Source organism: Stegodyphus dumicola, chromosome 9, assembly GCF_044657685.1.
Source record: "Stegodyphus dumicola isolate Sdum_Otavi_A_Nest chromosome 9, ASM4465768v1".
In the NCBI taxonomy this organism is placed as follows: Eukaryota; Metazoa; Arthropoda; class Arachnida; order Araneae; family Eresidae; genus Stegodyphus; species Stegodyphus dumicola.
Genome location: NC_140776.1, coordinates 15,989,867 through 16,015,937, shown reverse-complemented (window position 1 = coordinate 16,015,937; position 26,071 = coordinate 15,989,867). Strand labels below are relative to the sequence as shown.

General features: G+C 34.2%; 1 protein-coding gene across 7 annotated transcripts in view; it reads right to left on the bottom strand.

Annotated features, from left to right (window-relative positions):
• LOC118184793 (cell adhesion molecule Dscam1-like) overlaps positions 1 to 26,071 on the bottom strand; it is a 1,226,874-nt gene that overhangs the window by 444,277 nt on the left and 756,526 nt on the right. For all 7 annotated transcript variants that reach the window (XM_085823248.1, XM_085823249.1, XM_085823251.1 and 4 more), the window contains 2 exons: positions 18,290 to 18,421; positions 10,643 to 10,810 (listed from right to left, as the gene is read on the bottom strand). In XM_085823248.1, the coding sequence (XP_085679374.1) occupies positions 10,643 to 10,810; positions 18,290 to 18,421 (300 nt within the window). The remainder of the gene's footprint in view (positions 1 to 10,642; positions 10,811 to 18,289; positions 18,422 to 26,071) is intronic.

Sequence of the window (26,071 nt, the reverse complement as noted above, 5' to 3'; positions counted from 1 at the left end):
CTCTGTGTGGTACAACGCAGGATCATGAACCAAACTCTTATTGAAGACATGTAAGATGCCCTGTAATGGAATCTGCCGACTCATATCCAATTTCTTTCATTGATTATTGGACACACTTTGAACCAAGCAGCGTCTGTAATGAAACTTTCCACAAATATAACATAACGGTGCCTTGCAAAGTCACGCTTTTATGTTTCATTTCTTTACCTGCAGTTTTTTTTATGACGGAAGTGTGCCACTCTACGAGAATCAAAAGTCTTTTATTTTGCTTTGCCACTTGGCGTGGCTATTTCCCAATTTTTCAATAGTGTTGTCATTTGCTGTAGTTTAATATCTTTATCTTTCAAATTAAAACAGTACTTTGCTTAACTAAGTGCTTTAAAAGATTCCTAAATCCTTCTTAATAATTTGCATTATTGTTTTATATTTTAATAATATCTAGAATTGACGTGATTTATTACTTACACACAATTTATATCGTATATAATTCATCTTGCTGATAATTTTCACAATCATTTGCATCGATAGTCTAATTATTATAATATGTTCGTGTCTTCTTTAGCACGTATTTTGGTATAGAGTATATTTTACGCGCTGTGCAAAACTTAGTTTTTTTTCTGAGATTAAATTTTCTATGCTATTTGCGATTTTTCATAACATGAGAGATTTTATTTTGCATATTTGTAACAATAAGACTTTTCTTGCCATTTTTAAGACAGGTCATTTCAATGATGTCAACCGCAAATGAATGATTCATTCATTTGCGGTTTTGCAGCTGAAGATGATGGTTCGGTAAAACCATCGAAACTAGTCCTGTGAAAATTTTGTAGGTATAACGCTGATTTTTGTTGTTTGACTTCTGAATTAGTATTTATTCGGCGTGTTATTGTGTCTTAATTAACAGCTTGTGTATTATGATTATGTGTCATTAAACCTATGAATGGGAAGCGTTGCTAAATAACACACGACTTCCACTTTTATTATTATTGTTAAATGTTTATAAATGATTTGCATGAATAAATGAATTTCTGGGTAGTGAAAATATTGATTTCAGTTTTTTACTTTTCGTTTCACGGCAGAAGCTGGAGAATTAGCTTATTTAAGATATATTTTATAAAAATCACTATTTCAAAACTAGATCGTGTAAGCACGTTTTGTGCATAGTATCTTATTGAAAATTTCTGTGAGTATTTAAATTTCTTTAATTGCATTGTTGTTTTTCTGCATTGTCGTAATACTCTGCATTAGTATATTTAGTTATTTGTTTATTCGTTCCTTTTCGGATAACAATTTTCGGGTTTATTTTGTGTTTAAATAGTTTGTGGGAATCCAACAACTTTTAATATCTAAAAATACCTCAAATAGAACTCAAGATACAGCAAATATGCTTTGGCGACACATTTTCTTATCAAAAGATTTCTCACCAACTTGGCGACTTTCTGAAAGACTCCGGAAAACATAATTTCCCGAATCTCTATGACCGATTCTTCCAGAAGCATGCAGAAAACCCCTGCTGCACTATATAAATAAAGCTAGGACGAATTAGTTGTTAATCAGCTGAAAGTTTTAGTGTTTTAGAGAAAGTTAGGTGAGTGTGTGGGATTATGGCTAAGCCTCGAGGGCTATCTGCCTAAAGGGGGATGCCTTCATGGAGGACTTTCTAAGGGAAACTGCCTCGTGTACACGGTACACATGGGGGAAAACCACGAAAACGCCCAGAGTTAGGTGAGTGCGATTTAGAGTTTACTTTGTGACAATGATTCAGGACATTGACCATATTTCTCGTGCGCTACATTGCTGGTTGTGCTGATACCGTTAATTTTTTTTTAATTCTATTATATATTTACATAATTCTCCCAACCCGAATACTGAAACCGACTTCATAAAATTCTGTGTCATAAAATTCTGTTTCTTCATAAAATTCTGTGTGAAGCTTTGTAATTCAGTGCAAATGTCTGTGACAAATATATAATGCAATAAAGCCTGTGAAGACATTTTTCCATATTAATTTTAATTAAATGCGACGAAAAGTAATTATATTGTGATGAAAATAATTAAATGAAATTTCTAACGCATAATTACTTTTATGTTACTTACACGTCAGTCAGACTTCCCAGTGAAAGAAGTCGTATTTCGGATTTAATCTTTGTTCTTTATTCTTGCGCACACGAGATTCTTAGAATAAAGAATTTATATTTCATATTTGTAAGCAAACTCATGAAAACCAAGAAGATATTGAAATATTACAGGCACATACAATAGGACGACTATAATTAGACTTTGTTAAATTAATTAACTAATTAACTTCTCCCAGTTGACAGAAAAGAAAAAAATATTATTCATATTTCTCATTTATATAACTATTTACTTCTTGAAGTTGATGTATAATTATGAAATACTCAGTAAAGAAGCCAACATTTATATGAAAGCTATAAGAGTTAATATTAGTTAATATTTAGTTTATTGCTTAATTAATAATAGTTAATATAAAAGAGTTTGCGTAAGTACTCTGCACTCTGCATTTTGATGCGTGCAGACTTTTTTTATGCCCTTTAACGTCTTCAGAGTAATTTGTGCATTTCTTAAATTCATAAAATTAAACCTGTTTAAGACAATTTTTTAAATTAACGGTTAAGGATTATTTTGAGAATTCTTAATTAGATTTATAAAATGGAATTATTTATTAACTCAACATAATCATTTTTGCAATTCTATCTAAAAGCAGTATATTATATAATTTTATTTAAATATAATCTAATTTAAGAATATAATTTTATAATCGCTAGATTTTTTTCTGATAATATAATTTTGTAATTGTCACACATTTTTCTGATAATGAAGTTTTACATTCGGAGAAAGAAATGCAGGAACAAACTTCGAATCTTTTAAAATGAAAATACCTTTTGAGATGAATTTCAATTTTAATCAACAATAAAGATTTAATTTGATAAGTTATCAAAATTAATAATATCTTTACACAGAAAAGGAAACTAAATTTGTTTAACTATTTCTTTTAATTTTACAAATATTTAATACTAACTCGCCTTCGTTATGTTACGTTGTATTCTTAAATTTTCCAAAGTTCCAAAATAAAGTTTTTTAAAAATTTTATTTTATATGATGTATCTTATAACTTAAATTATTATTTTAATTTAATTTGTAAATGTTTTACGTTTTTTGGAATTGCTTATCAATTATTCTTTTAAAACATGCTTAAAATGTAAGACAGGGAATATGTTTAGCACTTAGAAAACGTATCTAGTTTTACTCACAATCAAGTTAAAATAAATGAAATTTTATTTTGAAAAACAAAAGTGTGAATTTTCTGTTACATTTATGTTTGCAATACATGTTATTATTATTATTATTATTATTATTATTAGGGCACAGCTCCGATCCTCCTAGCCGGCACAAGCCGGCCGTATAATAAAAAAAGGGGAATGGCCAGAAAAAAAATATATATATACGGGGAAAAAAACATATTTTTACGGAAAACATATATACGGGGAAGTCCAAAATTTGAGTCTCATTGCCGAATTCCAACTCTTTGTTCGTATTTATAATATTCTCTGCAAAATCATTCAAATTTGAATAGTTCCTTTTAAAATTTTCCTTAAAATTCTTTCTATATTTCTCTCTTGCGCTCCGGGTAAGCGTACATTCATCGACGAAGTGCCTGGCGTCCCCAAACTTATCACAAATTAAGCACACATATTATTAATCTATAATTTTTTTCTCTCGTCTTCTTAGCATGCCTTCGTAGTGTAGTGATCAGCACGCTCGGCGCGTATTCGAGAGTTCCGAAGTTCAAGTCCCGGAGAGGGCATTGCTCATTTTTCATCTTTTCTACTTCGAAATAAACTAATGTCTCTGTAGTGGTGCCCGAACTGAAAAGTGGTGGATGATGATTCTCCGCCACCAGAATTTGGCAACTGGGTCTCCTAAAACACAGCCGCCCTGTAAAAGAGGGAGTATATAAGGTATTTCTCCCGCCTTCTTAGCATGCCTTCGTGGTGCAGTGGTCAGCACGCTCGGCGCGTATTCGAGAGGACCGAGGTTCGAGTCCCGACGATGGCATTGCTCATTTTTCGTCTCTACGAATCTTTGAAGATAACTAAGCATTAAGCTTCTGAATCTCAGCTAATGATAACTTGTTCCTACATCATTAACTATATTAGCGTTTCAAATTCAAATAACAAATATTTCCGTCAACCTGTCGTACCATCCCACTCCACTTAAAACAGACATAATATAAGATATTTATTAAAATGATAATGGGGACGAATTTAGATCACTTTATCTTAATTTAAATATGGGTAAGAAATAAGAATTTGTTATTTGAAGTGTAGCACAAAAGTATCGGTTACCTGTAAACGTTTGACAACGTAATACCGAATACATTTAAAACTTGGCTGGCAGACTGCTAAATTTGAAAACGTGTATGTGCATGTTATAAAGACTAAATAAATATCTGGACAAAATGTCATAAAAGTCAGATTTTATTTAATGCTTGGTTACATCACAGTGTCCTCTGACCATAGTTTGCATTTTCAAATATGTGCTGTCACTACCAAGCCGATTTGCAGTAACGGTGGTCTTCGCGCCCTTGCCCATCAGTTTCAATGTCGATTCCATTAGTCGGTGCGAATGTGCAACGCTCTTCTTGTCAAAAAGTTTCAAAGTATCTCAGATTTTCTCAGTACTGGTCAGGTGAACTGGGTGGACAAGTTTTATTTATTTAATTTTTTGCCATTCGCGGGCCCTCGGCGACTTCGTCTTGGCGAATACTGAGGCCAGATGTGGTGATCACTTAATTATGGAGGCACCTAATAGGTGGGCCACCTTTGTTTTCTATAAAGGAACGGACAGTTACAACCATGCCTTCTCCGGGATTCAACCCGGGCCCTTTGGTATTTCAGTCGGCTTCCCTAACCACTATACCGCCTGGGCAGCACTGGCTGGACAAGTGAAGTGTGGGACATGCTTCGAGCTCTGGAAACCACTCCAGAGAACATATAACGTAATGCAAGGTACATTTTTTGTCTTGGTAGACAGGTACGGTGACAAAGTCTTAGAAAGTCAACATAAGAATTTATATGGTTTTCGAGGATTTAGATATAATCTACAGCCTTCATCCGAATGCTGACCTATGCAACTGATTCAATCCGACACGTCGAAGAACACCCCCAGAATATCTGTCTCCTTTCCGCTCCTGAACTGCACCAATCTTTAATTACAGTTCGGATTATTCGCATCTCCGGAGCTCCTAGAGGCGCGGCAACATGTATCATTCCAATATAAGCGCAAAAATTGGCTATAGCTTTGGGCCCGAGTGTGAATCCTGTAGAAGGCATGAATGTTTGCACGTGTATGGTGTCTTTGAGGTTTGGTGGCATTTAACATTCTGTCAAACAAAAAGATCTTTCGAGAGGTTGGAAGTAGATGAAACGTAAGAAACTCCGGATGATTTGTGATTTTTCTTTGTAATTGACACGGAGCACAGCAAATACAAGTACCGAAGGCCTACGCCCTTCTTGCTTTTTTATCCCGATAAATTTCGTAGACTTGGTCTGACTTTACTGACGGGCAAATGACATAAGCCACAACAACAAGTACGTTATTTTACTAATTCCAGAAACTTAATAGGTATGAATGAATATTGAGAAGTACATTTTTAATGATGTTGTAGGGTTCTCATACTTTTTGTCTAAGAAGAACGTCACGAAAACTAGTGAACTATCTGGCGACTTATCTCTGAGTTCAAACAACTAAAGACGTATAGACTCGAGAAGGGTTAGAATACCCTTTTTTCACTCAAAATAAGAATAACTGTCGGCCCGTTCTCGGGCTTACAGGAAGCCTCTACTTGAGGTTTAATTAAGACTAAGAGATAATAAACTAAAGTATAATTAACTAAAACGAGACTTAGCCGAAGCTAAGTACAATTATCTAACATAGTTGGCCCTTAAATTAATCTAGCCGGAGAATATCAAAAAGGCATGCAATATACGGCCGAGCGTAAAGCTTCAAGAGTGACTTAGCCCGAAGGTAAACACGCGTTATTCAGGATTCCTAGCACTCACTCTCGAAGTTTCTTTTTTTCGCAATGGCAGACACTTGCCTATAGCGACACTGGCCATTCCTAAAGTCAGAAGTAGTGGCCATTTCATTGTGGAGGCACCGTTACCTCTTATGAAGACGGCCACCGTTACCTCCTATGAAGATGACCACCGTTGCCTCCTATGAAGGGACAGACAATTTAACATTCATGCCTTCTCCGTAAATCTAAGCTGGGCATTTCGGTATCGCAGTCAGGCTCCCCTAACCACATGGTTGACTCCCGCCGAATTGGTAACCAATTCTGCATGGATATATCTATACCTGGGTCGAAAACCAACTCCGCGGTTTACCTCCCCTAACCGCTGTAATGTCTGGGCGGCCTCTCTATTGAAGTTAGTTGAACGTTCCTGAAATGTTTCTTCTAACTCATCTCTATTCAGCACGATTCTAAAAACTCATTATTGGTAGGGAATGGAGTAGGGAAATGGATTGGTAAGAAAGAGGTTTGAAATGAAAATATCTGTTATAAAGTTAAAATATATCTTACAATGTTAAGAAAAATTGCTAAATAGTAATTAAGGAATTTTGTTTGTAAGGATCCTTTAAGAGAGGATGAAGAATCGTATGTTCTTTAGGTAGTCCATATAGCATTTTTTTTTGAGTACCATATGCATATTTGCAAATTTTGTTAACACATAATCAATATTAAAATTGAAACTGCATTTAAAAGCCGTTCGAATAATATATTACGTACTTTCATTTAATATGTAATCTAGTTTGAACAGTGTTCTAATATTAAGAAAAACGAGCATCCAGATATAACTAAAATTATTCAATTACCTCAAAGCTTTTACCTAAATGTAAAAACTGCGGTGGAATCTCGAGTGTTTTAGTGAGACACTCTTAAATCCCAAATGTGAGTACATTAACTCCTCCCGAGTATTCATGAAATAGAACCATTTCTAGTACATGATACGACCCGAGGCGCTACGTAAAAGACTAGCAAAGAAAGACCTAAAAAGCCATTAAGCTCGGCTTGTTCAAGCTGGAAAACCTGCCTCGGGTCTCCTATTAAAGCCCTAGAAATAGAAGCCCTATAAAATTCGAGTCGAAACTGACTTTTTCCTGTATTCGGTGAAGAAGAGCGTCCTTTCGTCATAAGGTACGCGAAATAGCCTTTTCCTTTACGCGATAAACTCTGAGAATGTCTGATATTCGAACCGAAGTTTCAGTAATGAAGTCTCGTGGGTGGCTTGTGAGAGGGGAGAGCGTAATAGGGTGGGCGAGAATTGATGATCCAGAAGGTTATGGGGTAAGGGGAAAAGGTTCCGGTTTTATGAGTGGGGTTCTAAAACGTTCGGAAAAATGAAAATGGCTCAAGAAATGTAAGTGGTGTCAGAAAATGTGTCGTGGTCGTAAAATGAAAGCATGACATTTTCCAGATAGTTGACTTTACGACAGTATTTTCGGTTTTACATGAAGCCTCTTGTTTAATAGATAGAGAAATATGCCGAACTTTTCAAGTAGAAGGTGTTGGATTAACTTCGTGGCTTTCACATATAAAGTAGCATAAAATTTTAACAAACAGAATGTAAATAAAAGAAGTTGATAGAGAAAGTTTGGTATATTTTATACTGGGTGCTTAACCGTCACCCATTGCTTAACCCTCGAACCATCAACAAGAGAAAATGTAGTTTCAAACAACGGAAGCTGCATGTAAATTTTCAGAAAGGGAAGTTGCTTTGAAATTATTCGGCGAATACAGAAATGCATTTTCTACACAATCTTTATTACATATATTATATAAAATGTAGCATAAAAACGTTAATTGTAGAATGCAAAATGTGCATTTTTACTTCCTTGTACGAAGTAAAGGAAATATTGTAATCGCTAAAAATTTCGCGTATCTTATTTTAACGAAAATATCCATTTTCGTTGAAATATGATACCTGAAATTTTCTTCCGGTTTTTTTTGGGGAGGGGCTTTTATTTGTTTTTTGCATATGCTTATTCTGAATTGAAAATGGGATGAATTTTAAGTCTTATTTATTTATTTTAGGTATTATATATGATATATTATCACCACACAGATATTTTATATACATATTATAATATTTTATATAAAGCAAATATTTTATATCACCACTAATTTTCGTGTGGTAATATTTATACCACTTTTGTGTCGTGATTTAAAGATATATCAGTTATATTACTTTTGCGTGGTGTCCACTCTTTTGCACCATTTCCTTTTGGTTCCCACTTTGTTACAGTATTTGCAAATTGTGTTTGACGTTGCTTTTAATTTAAATTTAATTTCAAATTATTCCCGTGTAATTATTGCAGCTTTCAATGCGTAATTTAACTTCCGGTTTGTTTTGAACATATTATTTTCTACTTTAATTATATAAAGAGTGGTTGTAATAGTGACCCTATTCAGACCCCTCCTGAACCTGTTCTACTTAATAAATTTTGATGGAATTTGGTATGCATGTTATATGGAGCATGGGGTAACTATTTTAGCAATAAAAATAGTTCAAATTTTGATAACCAGGTGTAATTGTGGCGCCTAAAGGAGGACAAAATATCTGTCAGAATCATTAAAATTTATTGTTACAGAATATGTTCAATATGTGCTCCATTGACATCAATTACGTATTGAAAGCGCGTTATAGCATGCTCAATGATAGCGCCAAGTAACTCTTCGAGGGATTTCATCAAGATGGCGTGAAATCCTGGCTTTCAACTCTAGTAAAATCCTAATTCCTCCTCCATATAAACACGGTCTTTTAGGAATCCCCACAACCAGAAATGGCAGGATTTAAGTCAGGTGAACGAAGAGCCCAGGCATCCGGAAAAGTTCTGGATATTACACGGTTCTTCGCAAAGTTAGAGCAAAGCAATTCTTTGAGTTGGAAGCCAATGTGGGGAGTTGCTCCATCTTGCATGAAGACAGTGGTCTGCAAACATTGTAGTTCCTGTAAAGCAGGAATGACTTGCTGTCGAAGGAGCTCACTGTACCTTGCTCTCGTGACAGAGCACGTTTTAGGACCACGATGAGTGACAGTTTCAAAGCAAAAGGGTCCGAGGATAAAATCATGAGTAAATCCACATCATGCAGTCACATAATCAAAATGCAGCGGTTGTTGGTGCAGGACATTAGAAGGTGAATCACCCCATATGTGGCAATTTTGATTATTCACAGTTCCCGCTAATGAAAAGTCCGCCGCATCTGACCATAGAATTTTCCAAGGCCACACATCATCAATATCCATTCTCGCCAAAACTCAGCAAGCAAATTCAGAACGTGTTTGCTGGTCATGAGGTTGCAGTATTTGCACCAAGTGGATTTTATAGGGATGCCATTTTTAAATAGTTCGCAGAATGTTTCGTACTTATCGACCAAGGCATCGCCAACTCACGTGACACCGAACGAGCACTTGTTCAAGCGGGAATTACAGGCTCTTTCAACCACAGCAATAGCGATTTTCTTCGACAGTTTCATTCGCAAACAGATTCCGCCCTCTTCCTGGCAGCACACCCAAATCTCCAGTCTCTTCAAATTTCATAATCATCCTTCCAAACCATTCTTTGACATGGGCCCTTTCCGCAATCCCATTAAAAGGCGATATTCACGTATTGCAGCTAAACTCTTGCTGCCATCCTGATAAAACAGCTTTACGAGTAAAGCTTGATCTTTCTTCTGTAAGGGCATGATTAACGATGACAAAGGCACGCAGAATGATTTTCTGGCTTTGACTGCAAGTCTCTTTATTGGTTTGAATAATTTGCATAAGTAATTTTTGAAATTGGCATCTGGTGGTCAAAATTTGAAATATTTTTTAATTGCAGAAATTTTTTCCCTACAGTCCATATAACGTATATACCAAATTTCATAAAAATCCGATAAGCAGAACGGGTTCTACAGGGGTCTGAATAGGGTCACTTATTTTATAACCCTCTGTATATATATATGTGACATTTTGGCAGTCGAGCACATGAATGACGAAGCTTGCCATCAGAGTTCGGGCATTGTTTGGCTGAGTGGAATATAGCAAAAATGATGACACAGAAGGATTTCACTTTTTACTATTCCATATCTTTATTTCAATTTTCACCGCAGATTATTTTTACTTTAGATGAAATTCTCCAAATTACATATTCAACAGTGATTTAAATTAAGTACGATTAAATGTAGACTTTTTGCGTCATAACTATTCTAACAAAGGAAAGATGGATTAAGCAGCAGCGAAGTGTTGTAGCGCAGGAGGAGAGAAGAAATCTGATGCAAAATGGCGCGACTGCATTATTTATAGAAGCTGTTACGTAATAGGCTCGAATGCTCTCGAAAATACTGGTCTAGGGAAAGATCCTGAAATTGCGGAAAGTTAATTGAAGGTTGCTTGTTCGCGTAGAGCAAAGCCGTCGTATTTTTTTATAATTTACATATATATATTTATACTCGCGCATACTTTTATTATATCATAAATTGATTGAACAGTCATATTTATAATATTAAAGGTAAGAAACTATTATTTTACCCAACCAATTCAATATTATATATGAGAAAGCAAAAATTATTTACCTTCTTCTTTAGTCGTGACAGTAATTGGTTCACTTGGTTTGCTTTGTCCAAGGGAATTTTCTGCCAAAATTCGAATATTGTAAGTTGTTACAGGCATCAAGTCACCAATCAACGTACTGCTTTCCGTTACTGGAACAGTTAAACTCTTCGTTTGTTCCAACCATTGTTCTGGAATTAAAAAATGCTTTAAATGCTGCTCATACTTACGAAATGCATCATTATTTTTTCAGCTTATAATAACAGAAGAAATTCAAGAAACAATAAAAACATCAGTGCGGAAGTTTTGTGGGAAGTACAACACTTCATCCTATCTGAATTATACAGGATTTTTATTTACGACGTACAGTTAAATCAGTGTACAAGTATGATATCTGTATTTAAATGTATTCACATTACATACAGTACCCATATTTTGTATTTATGTAAAATTTTTGATAAAAACTTCCGTCGCTGTCATAATCAGTGAAATTTGTTTATAGTGTTACATATCACATGCTTTCGTATAAAGTAATATCTTGCCTGCAATCTAACATGTTTTTGACTCTGCGCAAAAACGCCATTCTCTGTTTCGAACCCATGTACTGTGAATGATATAAGTATGGAATGAGATGGGACAGAAGGATTTAGATTTATTTTTAAACTGAACTTAAAACTGTAGAGGCCGAAAATTAATATTCCGTTTTCAAGGATAGAAAAAACAGATTCTGTTTAATTTAGAAATCAAACAACAAAAGTCAGTGTTATATTTTAAAATTTTCACAGGGCTAGTTTCGATGGTTTTATCGAACCATCATCCTCAGCTTCAAAAACTCAAATGAACGAGAATGATTAGATAAGAAAGTTTGGACAGGAGATAGGCCACTGGCGCCATCTGTTGATGAAACCAGAACTGAAACATAATTTCTTTAAAGGTCGAAGGCAAAGATGGATTGGAATTAGGATCGTTAATTAGAACAAAAAGATTTTTTTGAATGTGAAGGGCCTCTAGAAAATCCAGTTCCCCAATAAAATATATTTTTTGAATAATTTTTGCAGCAGAAAAATTGAAAGTGTGATTTTCGGACCAACAATGTTGGGCAACAGAAAACTTCTGTGTTTCCTTTTTTCTAACATATGCCTCATTTTCCTTAAAGCGAAATTTTAAGGTTCTCTTAGTTTGGCCAATCTAAATGAAACCACACCGGCAAGGAATCCTGTAAATACCCCAGGAATTCATATCCGGAATGGAGTCCTTGAGTATGGAAGTTGGAATTTTATTGATGGGAGAATAAACGACCCGAAAGTTAAATTTCTGCAAAATACGTGCAACTTTATAGCTAAGTGATGGAAAGAAGAAACATAAATTTTATAATCTCCTAAAACAAGAGTGTGCCTTTTGGTGTGTTAAGATGAAACTTTTTTAACTGTTTGATTAATAATGTTGGGTGAAAAGCCCCTGTCAATAGCTATTGCTTTTAAATAGTTTAGTTCTTCATCAAGGGCTATCGAAAATAACCAAAAGCTGTCTTAAGCAACCAGAATGGAATCTGGTTCCCAACATTTAGTTTACTTTCTGGTCATGTCTAATAATCTGATGTACTCTCAAATTCATTTTTTTCTGGCATGTCTCAAAAACCTGATAGCATTCTTAGATAATTTTTTAACTTACTTTAAGAGCATACTTCTATTAAAAAGTTTCAAAATTATATTTTTATTCTCAGAGCATTACTCTTTATTGAAAATCATCGCGGTCAAAAATGATATTAAGTAGGAAAGGAATAATTTAAAAAAAATGTCTTTAAGAAATGTTTTGCACATTTTCTATAGTAATTCCTTATATATATATATATATATATATATACAGCCATTCCAGTTCGCCTTAAATATTTCCAGAACATTCTATAACGGTACGTGTAGAAAAGGCGGGAAAAAACAACTTGACTACAGTACTGTGGATTTAATTCCACGTTCCTTCAAATAAGACATCGTCGCCATTAAAAATGAAAATAACATACAGTTAGAAAGTGTATTCTTGACGTGGAATTAAATCCACAGTACCGTAGTCAATTTGTTTTTTCCCGCCTTTTCTACACGTACCGTTATAGAATGTTCTGGAAATATTTAAGGCGAACTGGAATGGCTGCTGACGAGGCTGAAGTCATTTCTTGGAAGCTCCGCCTTTCCAGAGGCTATAAAAGGACTCGCAAAGGAATATCGAGGTTTTTTTTCTTTAATGTAACGATGCAGTAAACTTCATACAAAAAGTTATTAGTAGTTTTTTTTTATTTACTCCGGAGATCTGATTTTTTTGTAATTGCTATTTCTCCTGAATAATAATAAATTGATCCTGTTTTTTAAATTTATCGTCTGATACTTAGAGCATTCGACTACATCTATGATTCTTCACCAATCTATTTATTCCGGTCAAAAGCTGGTACAACACATATATATTGTTACGAATTTTGTATTTAGATAGCTAATTTTAGTAGATTTAGAATAAAAACTCTTATGTGTCCTATTGCAATGCAGCGCGAGACAAATTTTAAGAGAAAGCTATGCCGTAAAAGTAAAAAACACAGAAGCACACGCATTTACCATTGAGTAAATGGATATCTCGGCAATTTATATTGAAACTGAATAAACGTGATTGAACACTGTGTTAGCTGTAACCATAATATAGAAAGAACTGATAAGTACCAATAATACAATAAAGTTTACATGAAAATGCATTCATATGCATAAATTCATAAAATCCTCACAGAATGTATAGCTTGCTACTTGCATACGTTACATCGCTTGTAACCAAGAATCCTCACAGAATGCATTGGAAATTTATATAGGTGAAGGATAAGTACTTAAATTCACGTTAAAAAAATCGATGCTAAAGCAAAAAATCTGAAAGCATTCAGATTTTATATTACGCCCAAAGGGTCGTTTTTAACGTTTTGTGTGTTACTTTTATTTATTAAATATTATGTTATTCACATTTAAACCATAAATTCATTTCAACAGCAATATCGCGAAATAATTTTAAAATGAGCCTATCATTAGAATTCCTGGTACAGAGTCTTGCGCGCTGGAGATAAAAATGTTTTATTTTCCGAGCAGTTTTGCCATCTATTGCTTTGAAATCGTTGAATTGTTAATAAAAAACTCTTTAATATCTGACAAAATATGAAATAGCTAATAAAACAAATTCCCAGTTCCAAATTAGAGCTTCCAGATGCCCATATTCGGTGGAGGATTACGTTATTCAAAATTTTATAGCTCTAAGTACCGTTCTTTTATCACAGTGCGAGAAAAATACATACATTTATGCAGACTCTTCAATATTTAATTTCTTTAAATATAATACAGGGCTGTTATATTTGGTGGAACAGTTTAAAAAATGAATTAAAGAAAAAAAAAAAAAAAACCAAAACGAAATTGATAATCCTTCTGGGCTAATGCCCTTTGAACTAATTATTAGGATTGACTAATTATTAGCCCTTTGGATTAATTATTAGCAGTCAAAAGGTGTAAGTTGTATCTAATTGCAGGTCTCTAAGTCTATAGTCTCAAAACAAATTATACACTAGGCTTAAAATTTCTCCGTTGATTTACCCAGGATATTATTTAATGTCTAAAGTTTTAAATACAATAATTGAGACTAACCCGAATCCATTCAAAATTAAAATATTACCGTTTAATTAGATATCGTAATAAGATTCGCTGTAGTTTATTCTAATTTTTCTACAGCTTAAAAATCTTTTCGGCCAAACTCAATTCCTCAGAAATGTAAATATAATTGTCATTCATTTTTGAGTTATTTTCATTTGAACTAACCGTAGGATATATTGAATAACAACCCTTTTCAATAATTATTTTAAAAATCACTTGAGGAAATTCCAATATTAAGCTTAATGAACACTTTTTCAAAATTATTAACTCATTATTTTACTTAAACCCAAATAACGTAATTACGCATTATGTTAAGGATTAAGTTGCGAAATGAAATTATGTCCCAGACGTGCTTAAAAAGCTCAGAATTGAAGCGTAGTGTTTGTTAGAATAAGATTAAACGAATGAAGGAATTGCATTTCTCAGTGAATAAGCTTTTGGTACATTTGGAATCATAAGACAACAAAAATTTCTTAACAGGAAATTCTGGATAATGCTTTCATATATCAGAATAAACAACGAAATAGTTTTCTTTGTATGCGCATTTTAGGGAGAGACAGACAGAGAAAGATATTAAAATTCACCAACCCATCAAAGAGCAGTACCTTCAAAAATAACTTTATTTCAAAATATCTAACTCTGAATAGAGGATTAAAATTGACAAAACTAATGAAACTTTTATAAATTTGAGGATAAAAAAAGTAATCAGCCGAGGAGATGTGGAACAAAATGAATAAAGAGTGTTTTTATTCATTCTGTTTCAGTTCGATAAAATCCCTTAATTTGCCTTCAAGCGTAAAAGTAAATGCATTGCATAAAAGTGAATTGCAAGATTAAAATGAATTCGCCATTGCTTCCATTTTCTGATAGTTTCATAACCGAATGAGAAAAATACCTGCTGTAAGTGACATTTACTGAATGGGGTAAAGTTCTTAGAAAAACGCTGCGGGTTGTAGGGGAATAATGCGTCTGCAAAATAATATATTGACATTGTATTCGCAGAAAAAGAAAACAACATAAGAAATTGAATGTTATTTTGAAATATGATTAACGTGAATCATCATTTTCCTTAGATGGTTAGCTAAGCACCTAACTGTGCTGAATTTAGAATCGTTTGGGCCATTTTGCAGGTTATGCTACATTATAAAAAAATAATTTCATTAAAAAATATACGTAAGCATTAGAGCCAAATACAGTTTGGGGAAAATGGTGAACAACTGCTTTGAAAGAAAACTTGCTTCAATTTACACATGATAATAAAAAGTCGTTGCTAAACTTAACATGCTGGCCTGTCATAGCAGGACATACCAGATTTACATAGCAACTTGTGTCCAAAAATGCGGAAGGCGATCGCTAGAGGGCAATGTTCGCAAGCGTATTAGAGGGGAAGAAAGAAATGATGCCGAAAGAGGTGTTAATACGACTTTTATTAAGGCACATGATTAAATCACAGAAGATGCTCAAAATTCGCTACATGCTTCACAACGCCGACGCATGGATTCACGCGCCCGTCCGAAACGGATAGGTGTGTTTCGGACACGTGGCCGCTGCTTCCACAATCCTGGCAACGAGATCCAGGTGCAATGTTCCTGTAGTCTCGTACACCATCGACTTCACATAACTCTTAAGTTAGAAATCTAGGGGTGTGGTCACGATGGCCATGCGACTGGTTCACCTTTGCCAATCAGGTTATGCCCTATCGAGGTATTCCCGCACAGTGCTGTCAAAATGAGCAGGACACTCCATCATACTGAAACCCCCCCGGGGGGTCGACGTAGAGAACTCTGCGAAGCTACTGGCTAGGATCTGTACCTAGGCAGTCTCGGCCACGGGGGTATAAAATTTATGAACTTGGTGGTTCTGAAGGCTCTGGGAATGGTCACTTATTGGCCGGCCTCGGAGTCTGGCACGTCCTAGCGCGGCGTGGTACTAGTAGCCCGGGGGCTCTCCCCCGGTTTCGCTGGGTAATGTCCCGCTTGGCTCCGCTTGGGCTCGCCCAAGCGACTGGTAGGAGCATTAGACGACCGGTGCTGCCTGGTGTCTTATCCAGGTGGTGCGCTGCTCCCTTGGAGGGTAATAGTGGAGGTTGAACCTCCACGACGTGCCCAAAGGGGGAGTAGACCTGTAGTGTGATTGAGTTCACGGGGCAGGGAAGCCTAAACTATCATACTGAAACCAGATGGTTCGGCGTCTTCGCACAAAATGTCCATAAAGAACTGAGTTAGCAAACCGAATCATCTTTCTCCTGCAACTTCCTCGCCTGAAATAAACACACTTACCACTCTTCCATAAGCCTGCGAACATTGCCCTCTAGCGGTCGCAGTTCGCATTTTCGGGCACAAATTCCTATGTAAATCTTATTTATCATGGTGTGATAGATAAATATGTTAAGTTTTGCAACTACGTTTTGCACACTCTGTATATGGTATGACACCAGCGTTCGAGGAAATTGATTTTTCAATACGTAAGTTGCAAGTCCTACTTTCTCACTACAAACAATTTGACTTCAATATTAATTATCTTGTTAGATAATATTATATGTATTACTCAACCTTATCCTGTAGCAAATTATTATTGTTCCTTTTTGTATTGATTGCAAAAATGCAACGATAATTATAACGTTTATTTTCCTTTTGGTTATTCCTAATACCAATACCGTGCACAGTTTTAAAAATTCATAACCAAATAAACTATCCCAAAAATACCATTTTATCAATAAGTGGTTAGTTTCAAATAATAACCTCATAACTCTTTTGCTGAGTAATTTAATAAGCGTTTAATTAACAAAGTGAGTGGTGAGACTTCATCACAGATCAAGAAATAAATACAAGAACAATTACTCTGAAGACTAGCTTGATTACGCTAAATGATTTCGCTCTCTTGTTTATAGTATGACTTTAATAAAAGCTGTAATACTATCATCTGTAATCTGGGTTATTCAGCACAGAACTCACTGGAATTTGATATTCGATGATTCTCAACAAACATGTGACATTTTAACCAGTAAATTTAACTTAAAATTCTCAAATAGTTAAATAATTGTTGTACTGCAATTAAGAAACCTTTTATTATGTCTACCTTTTATTATGTCTACTAACAAAAGTAAGAAATGCATTACTAAAACTAATCACGAATCAAAGAATAATGGAAAATTTCCGTTGCTGAGAGAAAAACTAATGGGAAACTGTTACTGAGCTAAAGAATAATGGAAAATTTCTGTTACTGAGGGAAAGAATATTTGAAAATTTCTGTTACTGAGGGAAAGAATAATGGAAAATGTCTGTTACTGAGGGAAATAATAATGGGAATTTTCTGTTACTGAAGGAAAGAATGGAAAATTTGTGTTACGTGAGGGAAAAAATATGGAAAATTTGTGTTACTGAGCGAAATAATAATGGAAAATTTCTGTTACTGAGGGAAAGAATAATGGACAATTTGTATTACTGAACGAAAGAATAATGGAAAACTTCTGTGACTGAGCGAAGGAATAATAAAAAATTTCTGTTGCTGAGCGAAAGAATAATGGAAAATTTTTGTTACTGAGGGAAAGAATAATGGAAAATTCCTATTACTGAGAGAAAGAGTAATGGAAAATTTCTGTTTCTGCGCGAAAGAATAGTGAAAATGTAGGATGTGGACATGAATTACCGTGAAATCTTAATGTGCATTTTTAAAACTAATTCATAAATCAAATCCTGTGGAAAAATCGCCGAATCATTTGTGTTTTACTTCATGCAGAATATTATAAGAATAATAATAACTAAAAAAAGTTTCAATAATCTATAATATAATAGATCTGCGAATGCGGATGATGCCTTTGACTCAAATATTCCAAATTCACCATCAAAATATTCAAATAAAATCATTAATCGCGTTTATTAAATTAATTCTTTGCAACGTTAATAGAGAAGCTAACATCTCGTTCCTTGTTTTGCAATATTACATTTCGTAATATAAATTACCATATTAAGACCAAAAAGTACATTTTCATATAATAACTGCACTTACCATCTTGTCTTTTGAGCTGCACAATATATCGTGTGAGAGGAAGATTGCCGCTGTAGGGCTGGATCCAAGTTAGAATCACAGTTCTGCTGGTCAGTTCTTTGATTTCTATGTTACGTGGGCTGTCGGGTCTCTCTAGAAAAAATTAAATAAATCAGCCATCTTCATTAGCATCATTTTTAGTCACAATGTCAGTTTTATTTATATTTAAGAATTATGGATAGCTATTATTGGGAATTTCTTATACTTGCCATCTTTAACCCTTTGCGCACAGTGTATCCGATCTGGACACACCTAAAATTTTCCTTCTGTACGCACAGAAAAATTGAATGAAAAAGGATTTATAGGTCACCATAGGTTACTCTGAACCTTCTTTGTTTATAATAGGTGGCAGCTCAACACAAACCAGTCCATATACTTTAGACATGTTTAGTTTTTAAAAATTCTCATTTTTCGAAGAAATCTTCGATTTTTTTTGGGTATAAAAGGAATTGTTTGAAAAGAAATTGCTATGTTATTTTTTGGCTGTATGATAATCTCCTTATTCTATATTAGTTTTAAATTTTTACCTTAAAATCTTGCTTAAAATCAAACGGCGAACCCTAGGTGTGCCCAGACCGATCTCCCCGATCATCTAGGACAACTGAGAGTCTGTATTCTTTGTTTCTCCGCATCTCATCGGTCAGTTCAGTGACAACAATGTTCGTTTCAGCACTCTTTTCGAAGCTCTATTCGATCAGTGTACCCAATTTGGGCACACCCACAGAATTAAAACGATAAGTCCTATCTTCACAAAATTTTACTTGTGTACTCCTCTAGGCATAATTAGACTGCCTACCTTTTTTTTTTTTTTTTTTTTTTTTTTTTAATCAAAACTCCGACTTTTAAAGGTAGCGTGCCGGTAAGGGTTAATAGTATTAAGATCCATTAAAATTTCTTGCGCCAATTAAATGTTATAATATCCCATAAAAAATAAAGGCGTCATAACTTAAATTTCATAAAGTAATATTCAACTAATAGAACATCAGTTCATTTTGATATTATTTAGTGCACAGATGGAGTTTTGAAACAATAGTTACAAAATACAAACTTTGGAAAATAATCCGCTCATCATAAAATTTCTAGAAATAACAAACAATATATCATTTTGTAGATTCATTAAGTTTTTGATGTTGGAGATGGGAAAAATGAGCAATGCTCTCGCCGGGATTGGAACTCTGGAACTCTCGAACACGCGTCGAATGTGCTTCCATTACATTACGAAAGCATGCAGAAAGGAGGGAGAAAATACTTTATATACTCCCTCTTTTAAAGGGCGACTGGGAATGACGGGATCCGGTCTCCAAATCTTGGTGGTGACGAATTATCCACCACGACATTTTAGTTCGGGAGCCGCAGTAGACATCTGTTTTGAAATTTTCGAAGTCAATAAACTGAAGAAATCCGCAATGCCTTAACCAGGATTCGAATTCCGGACATTCCGAATACTTGTCGATTGTGCTTCCAGTTATACCATGAGGAAAGGAGGAAGAAAATACCTTATAACTTGCTTAGAAAAGTAAACTAAGTTTCAGAATAAGAAAAGATTATATAACAAAAATAATATATTTCTCTGCCTAAATTATAATTTAGATTTCTCTGCCTTAATTATTTCTCTGTCTAAATTATAATTTAGATTTCTTAAAGATATATTTAGATTGTCAACACATCAAAAGTCACAGTAGTTTTGACGTGGTATCTTTAAATATAATGCCCAATTTCAATACTTCTGTCCATGAAAGAATTAGAAAGACAGTGAAGATGCGCCGATCATTTTTAATGAATAAGAAAATCTGTTTTGTTTGTTTATGCTTATTTTCTGTACAGGCTTACTAGTAACTGACTAATTGAATCTAAAACACTGGTCTTTTATCGAAGATTCTAATCCTGATGACTAAATGGACTGGCTGCGCTAAATATTTTGCTTATGTGTAATGTAAATGCCAACCAATTGCATTTGGAAATGGAAACCAGTACTTTTCTCATTAAGGAGATAACCTTCCAAAGCTTTGTCTCGCCCAAATAATGTAATGTACGCTTTCCGTAGCACATCACTTTAGAAAAATTGTCCGAGTTAATTCTCTGAATATTACTATATGCATTCTATCTATATTTACATTGTATCGGCGCTTTTTAAAATATTGTTGCGTTCTACGGGCTCATGGATTTGGAGTAATTGATAACACTTGATGAAGAATCGAAACACAGTTTATTCGCCAGTATTACACAGGACAGTTCCAAAGACACGTTTACAATCGTCGAAAAACTACGATAAACACGCTGAAACTCTCACCACAGCCTTTAGGCTATAACGGCGAAGACAGCTTTACGGCAAAGCACTGAAGTGGAGCTCTTAACTCGACCGATCGCTCTCAATCTAATCTCTGAACTCAAGACACTACAATACACTTTCTCCCAAAACAGGAAATGTGTATGTAGCTTTAACCTACCTTCTATAATATTCACGAAAAAGCCGCTAAGAATGCGTTCTAGAATGTTCTCCCTCCGTCTATGGCACATTGCCAATTTTGTTCCCAAATGAGCTATTTCACTCCAAATCTGGGAAACCTGCCTTTCCTTGAAACTTTCTAGCAGCCCTAAGCGGGGAAGCTCTCTTACCGCACTTGGGCATTTTGCAACGATATCTTGTTCAGTTCCACTTCAACGTCTGTAAATGTTACACCACGCCAACACAAAGGGAAAATTAGTACTGTAATTCAGGCCATTTCTTCACTGGATTTGTGATTCGCACTCAAGCAACACACATCCAAACCATATCACATAAGCTTCACTAAGTACAGTTCTATTTGAATGAATTAATTCTTTATTGATTTTCAGCCGCTAATAATGTTTATGCTATGGTATCCATAATAATTAAGATTAACACGACATCTCTTAGCACGAACATGTTTAGTAATGAATCTCTGTTTTTAGATAAAAATTATTTCTGTTAAACGAAAAAATTTAATGCAATGAGTTAATTTTACAAGTGCATTTACGAAATAACGCAAAATAGTTTTAATTATTCGTTATTTATTAAATTTGTAATCACCTTAGCGTTTAATTAAAATAAGTATTTATCTAATTGAAAAAAAAATATATTTCTTTGGATTAAGAAGAATTTTATTGTATCAAATAACTATTAAATAAACTGTTCTTTTAATTAAAAATTGCTATTTTACAAGGACTTTTCTGACTCATATTGCAGAGAAGAGTAATGAAGTGCATGTCTGGAATAAGATAGTTAGGATTTTTATTAGGGCGTCCTCACAAGCATCTTCCACTACCAGCTAAATATGTTAACTACATACTACACTATAACAGAGCGTGGTCAATTCAACAGACTTCAAGCAATGATACGGAAATGGTTATAATGAACTTAAACTGGAACAAAGTATCAGCTATAGAGATTATTTTATGAATTGTCTTATTAAAGTATGCTTTCTGCCTGGTCGCTAAGGCACAGCAAAAAAAAGCGAATTCTTTTAAAGAGCCAAAGAGCACAATTAGCTAACAGTATAAATTAATAATTTCAGGATAATTCTAGCATTTTTATGAATAATTTTTATTAAATATTCCATAATAGTAATAAACATTAAAAATTATTTTAATATATTTGTTTGCGATAACTTGATAAGATTTTAGAGAGAAGGTAAAGAAATTTAGCAAAAAGACGTGACTTTTGTAGGCAGCAGCAGGCAAAAAAGTGATGCGTAGGAATTGCAGTTGTACTTATAACCTTAAAAAGTCTTTTTTTTAATCTTGAGCAGCGATTAGGCAAAAGTCTGCTGTAGAGAAATATGATGTCATACATACGGCGAAATCAGCGCCCTCACCTGAAGTAGAAAAGTTTAGTTAGATGTTAGACGGAAATGGCACATTAGGCCATATCCTTTGATTTGTAGAATTTTCCATATTCCACTAAAGGGTGCACCGTAAATGTTACGACAAACTTCTAGGGAAGGTGGCACACCATAAAGATTAAGAATTGTATAGGAACTTATATCCGAAAATGTCAGGGGTAAGTGGTAGCAGATTTAGAAGATGGGAAAAGAAGCAAGAAAACATTTATTGGAATTTGAAACACTTATTGGACATGAATTTTCTGAGAGACATTCTTGACCGTATCAGCAGTGATGATCAATTTCTTCAGAAAATCATGCCTCTCTCAATGGGATATATGTGCGCCTGATTTCCTTTACGAAACATTCGCAGATCATTGATCTAGTAGGGGTGGGCCAATTTCATGGCCACCCTCAACTTCCAAATGTCACACCACCCGACTTCTTTACCTGGGGATCATTGAAGAACTAAGTATGTTGCAGAGATTCGCAGCATTGAGGAATTAAATAATCGAATCACCACAGAAACAGCAACTGTTCCACAAATAGTTAATAACATATGCAAGGAAATCGAGAACAGACTTAATATTCTTCGAGCTTCTTAATAATGCTTGTGTTGAAAGGTATTCTTAGAAGAGATAAATAAAATTCAGTCTATTTTCCCCTATCTCTTACTCTGTATTTCTTAAAACATATCTTTATCCAGTGAATAAATTATGAACAACTTATATAAATGTTTCATAAATGTAAATGAAATCTCTCTTTAATACAAGGAAGTAAAATACGTATATAACACTCCACTCTCTACACTCACAAGGAAATGATAAATGAAAAGAAGTAACATCTGATTGATGAACGTTTCTGTCGAACAATATATAGGCATGCAAGCACATTAGGAATCCAAACATCAGAACTAACAAGAGCTTCAGCTCCTTTAAGTATTCAGATAAGTAGATTTTTCGTTCTCGTCTATTAAGATCCACTTATTCTAACTGAAGCGCGGAAATTTTACATTTCACTTTATTGCAGTTAATTTTCAAAAGTGACTGCTCAGCTGAAAGTATATCTTTATTTCTATACGAAAAAATATAAAATACTTTTTCTCTAGAAAATTAAGCAATGAATTTTTTCCCTTCCTTATTTATCTTCTATTTTACATGTCTGAAGCAAAATTTTTTACTTAGATAGATTTTAAACAAAAACGCGTTGTTTATTGTTTAAAAACACGTTGTTTTTTGTTATTAATATATTAAATCGAATATTTTTATTGATGTGAACCAAAATGTATAACTGATATACAAAGTAACAATATCAAATATGTCACCAATCTTTGTACTTAAGCTTGGGCTAAATCTATGATTTTAATGAAAAATTTAAAAGTGTCTCATGTTTTACTACAATTTTTAAATATGTTACATCAGAAGACAAAAAAGTTTATTTTTGAGAAGCTGAATGAATATTGATTTTCCATTTATTTCCATAGCCAAAAGTAGTTTTCGAATATTATAGTGAGTTCATTTACTACAAATCTACAAGCGGTACACATTCATTTGCATTTATTAATGGCTTATTACAAAATTAACACTATGCTGCATTTATTTTTTATAATTCTGCAACCTGTCCTTTAATATAAACTATAGAAGACTCACTCTAGCAACGAAGATGCCCTCTGGTGAATAGCCAGAGAAAGACTTCAGCAAAGGCCAGGTGATGAACCTATTAAGTTCTATCAGACCCCTGCTCTGTATAATTCTAAAAATTATATATTATGTTCGTTTCAAACATAACCAGTGCAGTAAATTATTGTTACACCGTAGAGGACTCTTTTTTGATACCATCCAACACAATCCCTATAGTTTCCAAATAAACAACTATAAGATATTTTCTAACTCCATGCAGCATGCCTTCGTGGTGCAACTATAGCACACTCGACGCTTGTTCGAGAGGTCCAGCTACGAGCCCAGAGAGAGCATTGCGCAGTCTTCCCGCCCCCTGCCTAAAGGAATCCTAATGAATCTACAGTGGCGAGGGAGCTAAAAGGTGGTGTCCAATTATTCGTCACCACCTATATCTGGCGGCTGGGTTCCCTAACCGCCAGTCGCCCTTTAAAAAGAGGAGAGAAAATAAGGTATTTTCTCCCTCTATCCAGCATGCTTTCATGGTGTAAAAGTAGCATATTCGCACATTCCGGAGGTCCAGGCAGGAGTTCCGCAAGGGCACTGTGCATTTTTCACTTCTCATGTTTCAAAAAATCTAATGACTCTACGCAACAACAACTAGAAAATCATGTAAAGTATAAAAAAAAAAAAAAAAAAAAAGCCTAATTTTGTTTGGCTTAGAAAGAACATTAAATTATCAAGAAGTTACAAATATCAGAATGTGCGGTCAACTCATGGGGAATGCGGAGAATATTCTGTAGGATAATAACCAATTATTTATAATTATTCTGTACTTACATGAGGAAATAAAATATATTTTTGGTTTAAAATAGAATGTACTAAATGACAACTAACGAGTGGGTGGAGTAAGAACATTAAATTTTATGTTTCATCAGCGTGCGAAATTTGAAACATTTCTATTTTAATGAGCCATTAACGATCAGGGCAGACAATGCATTATCATATCTGATATGATATTCTGCATAAAAGGTTTAATTTCCTAGAGGCATTTAATTGCAAATCCTTAAGGAATTCAAAACAGTGCGGAAATTAATTAGATTGAATTAAATATAATTTTTGCTTAATTATCTTCCCAAGCTGTATTGAAGAAATACATAAGAAATAACAATATTACGCTCGTCATTAGAGCGCTCATTAAAATCCCAATATTGGAAGATTCTGAAATCTCGAAGCAGTTGAATCCATTCCACAAAACCAGAACTCCCGTCGTTGCTTCGATCATTAAACATCCTAAGGAAGTCTTGCCAATGATATTTTGCATAAAAGGAGCAAGAAGATAAGAAAACTTTCCGTCAAAGTGCGTAATTACGTGAGAATGTAATTCTAAAATTTGAAAGAATTCTGGTGAGCTAGTTAAGATTTCCAGTTTATTCTTTTAAAACCTCAGACTAATGGTATTTACTTTTCTCTTTCAAATGATGATATTTTAAACAATCTACAATGAATTTAATGTCCTGTAGCAACACGAATACTCGAAATCTGATAAAGTTCTTTACTGATGATTATTTAAAATAGAAAGGGGCAGAAGGAGATGGGATTCTCGGAGCCGGGAAAAATCTAATAAATTATTTTCAGATAAGCATTAAAGTTTGCAGTTTATAAGATTCGCCTGAAGATCTTTAGATCTTCAATGGAAAACACGAATTCCCTCTTTAATAAACCGCAGTCTGCTTTTAAATATGTCATTAAAATTGTCATTACTTTTAACGTCTAATCAATAATGCAGAATTATCATAGCGCGATAAATTACTGTTAAAGAGCAAAAACTTCTATAACTCTTTTCTAATTTCGTCGTAACATCTATAACTAAATAAGGTAGCTTATCATTCAGATCGATATTCTGCTTCGAAATTGAATATTTAGATAAGAGATGTGGATGTAAATTTCAATGTATTCTTTACCGTTAATAGCCCTGATTCAGATAGGACCCAAAATGTTCTAACAAACGGTTTGACTCTTACATGTTAAACATAATGTGTATAGATAGATAATATTAGTGAAATTATATGTGAAATTGTTGTATTCCTTTTGTATTATGTAACATGAAACTCTAACTCTTTCACATCGAGGTCGCCCAAAATGCCTGACCATTCAAACATCGATAGATCAATAACGCCTGAATCATTTCCTACCTAGTGCTTTCCCTCATCACGTTAGTGCATGGCTAATTGCTTTTGGGTGTTGTTAAACGACATGTCAATCATTCTTTTGAAGCGACTAGAAGT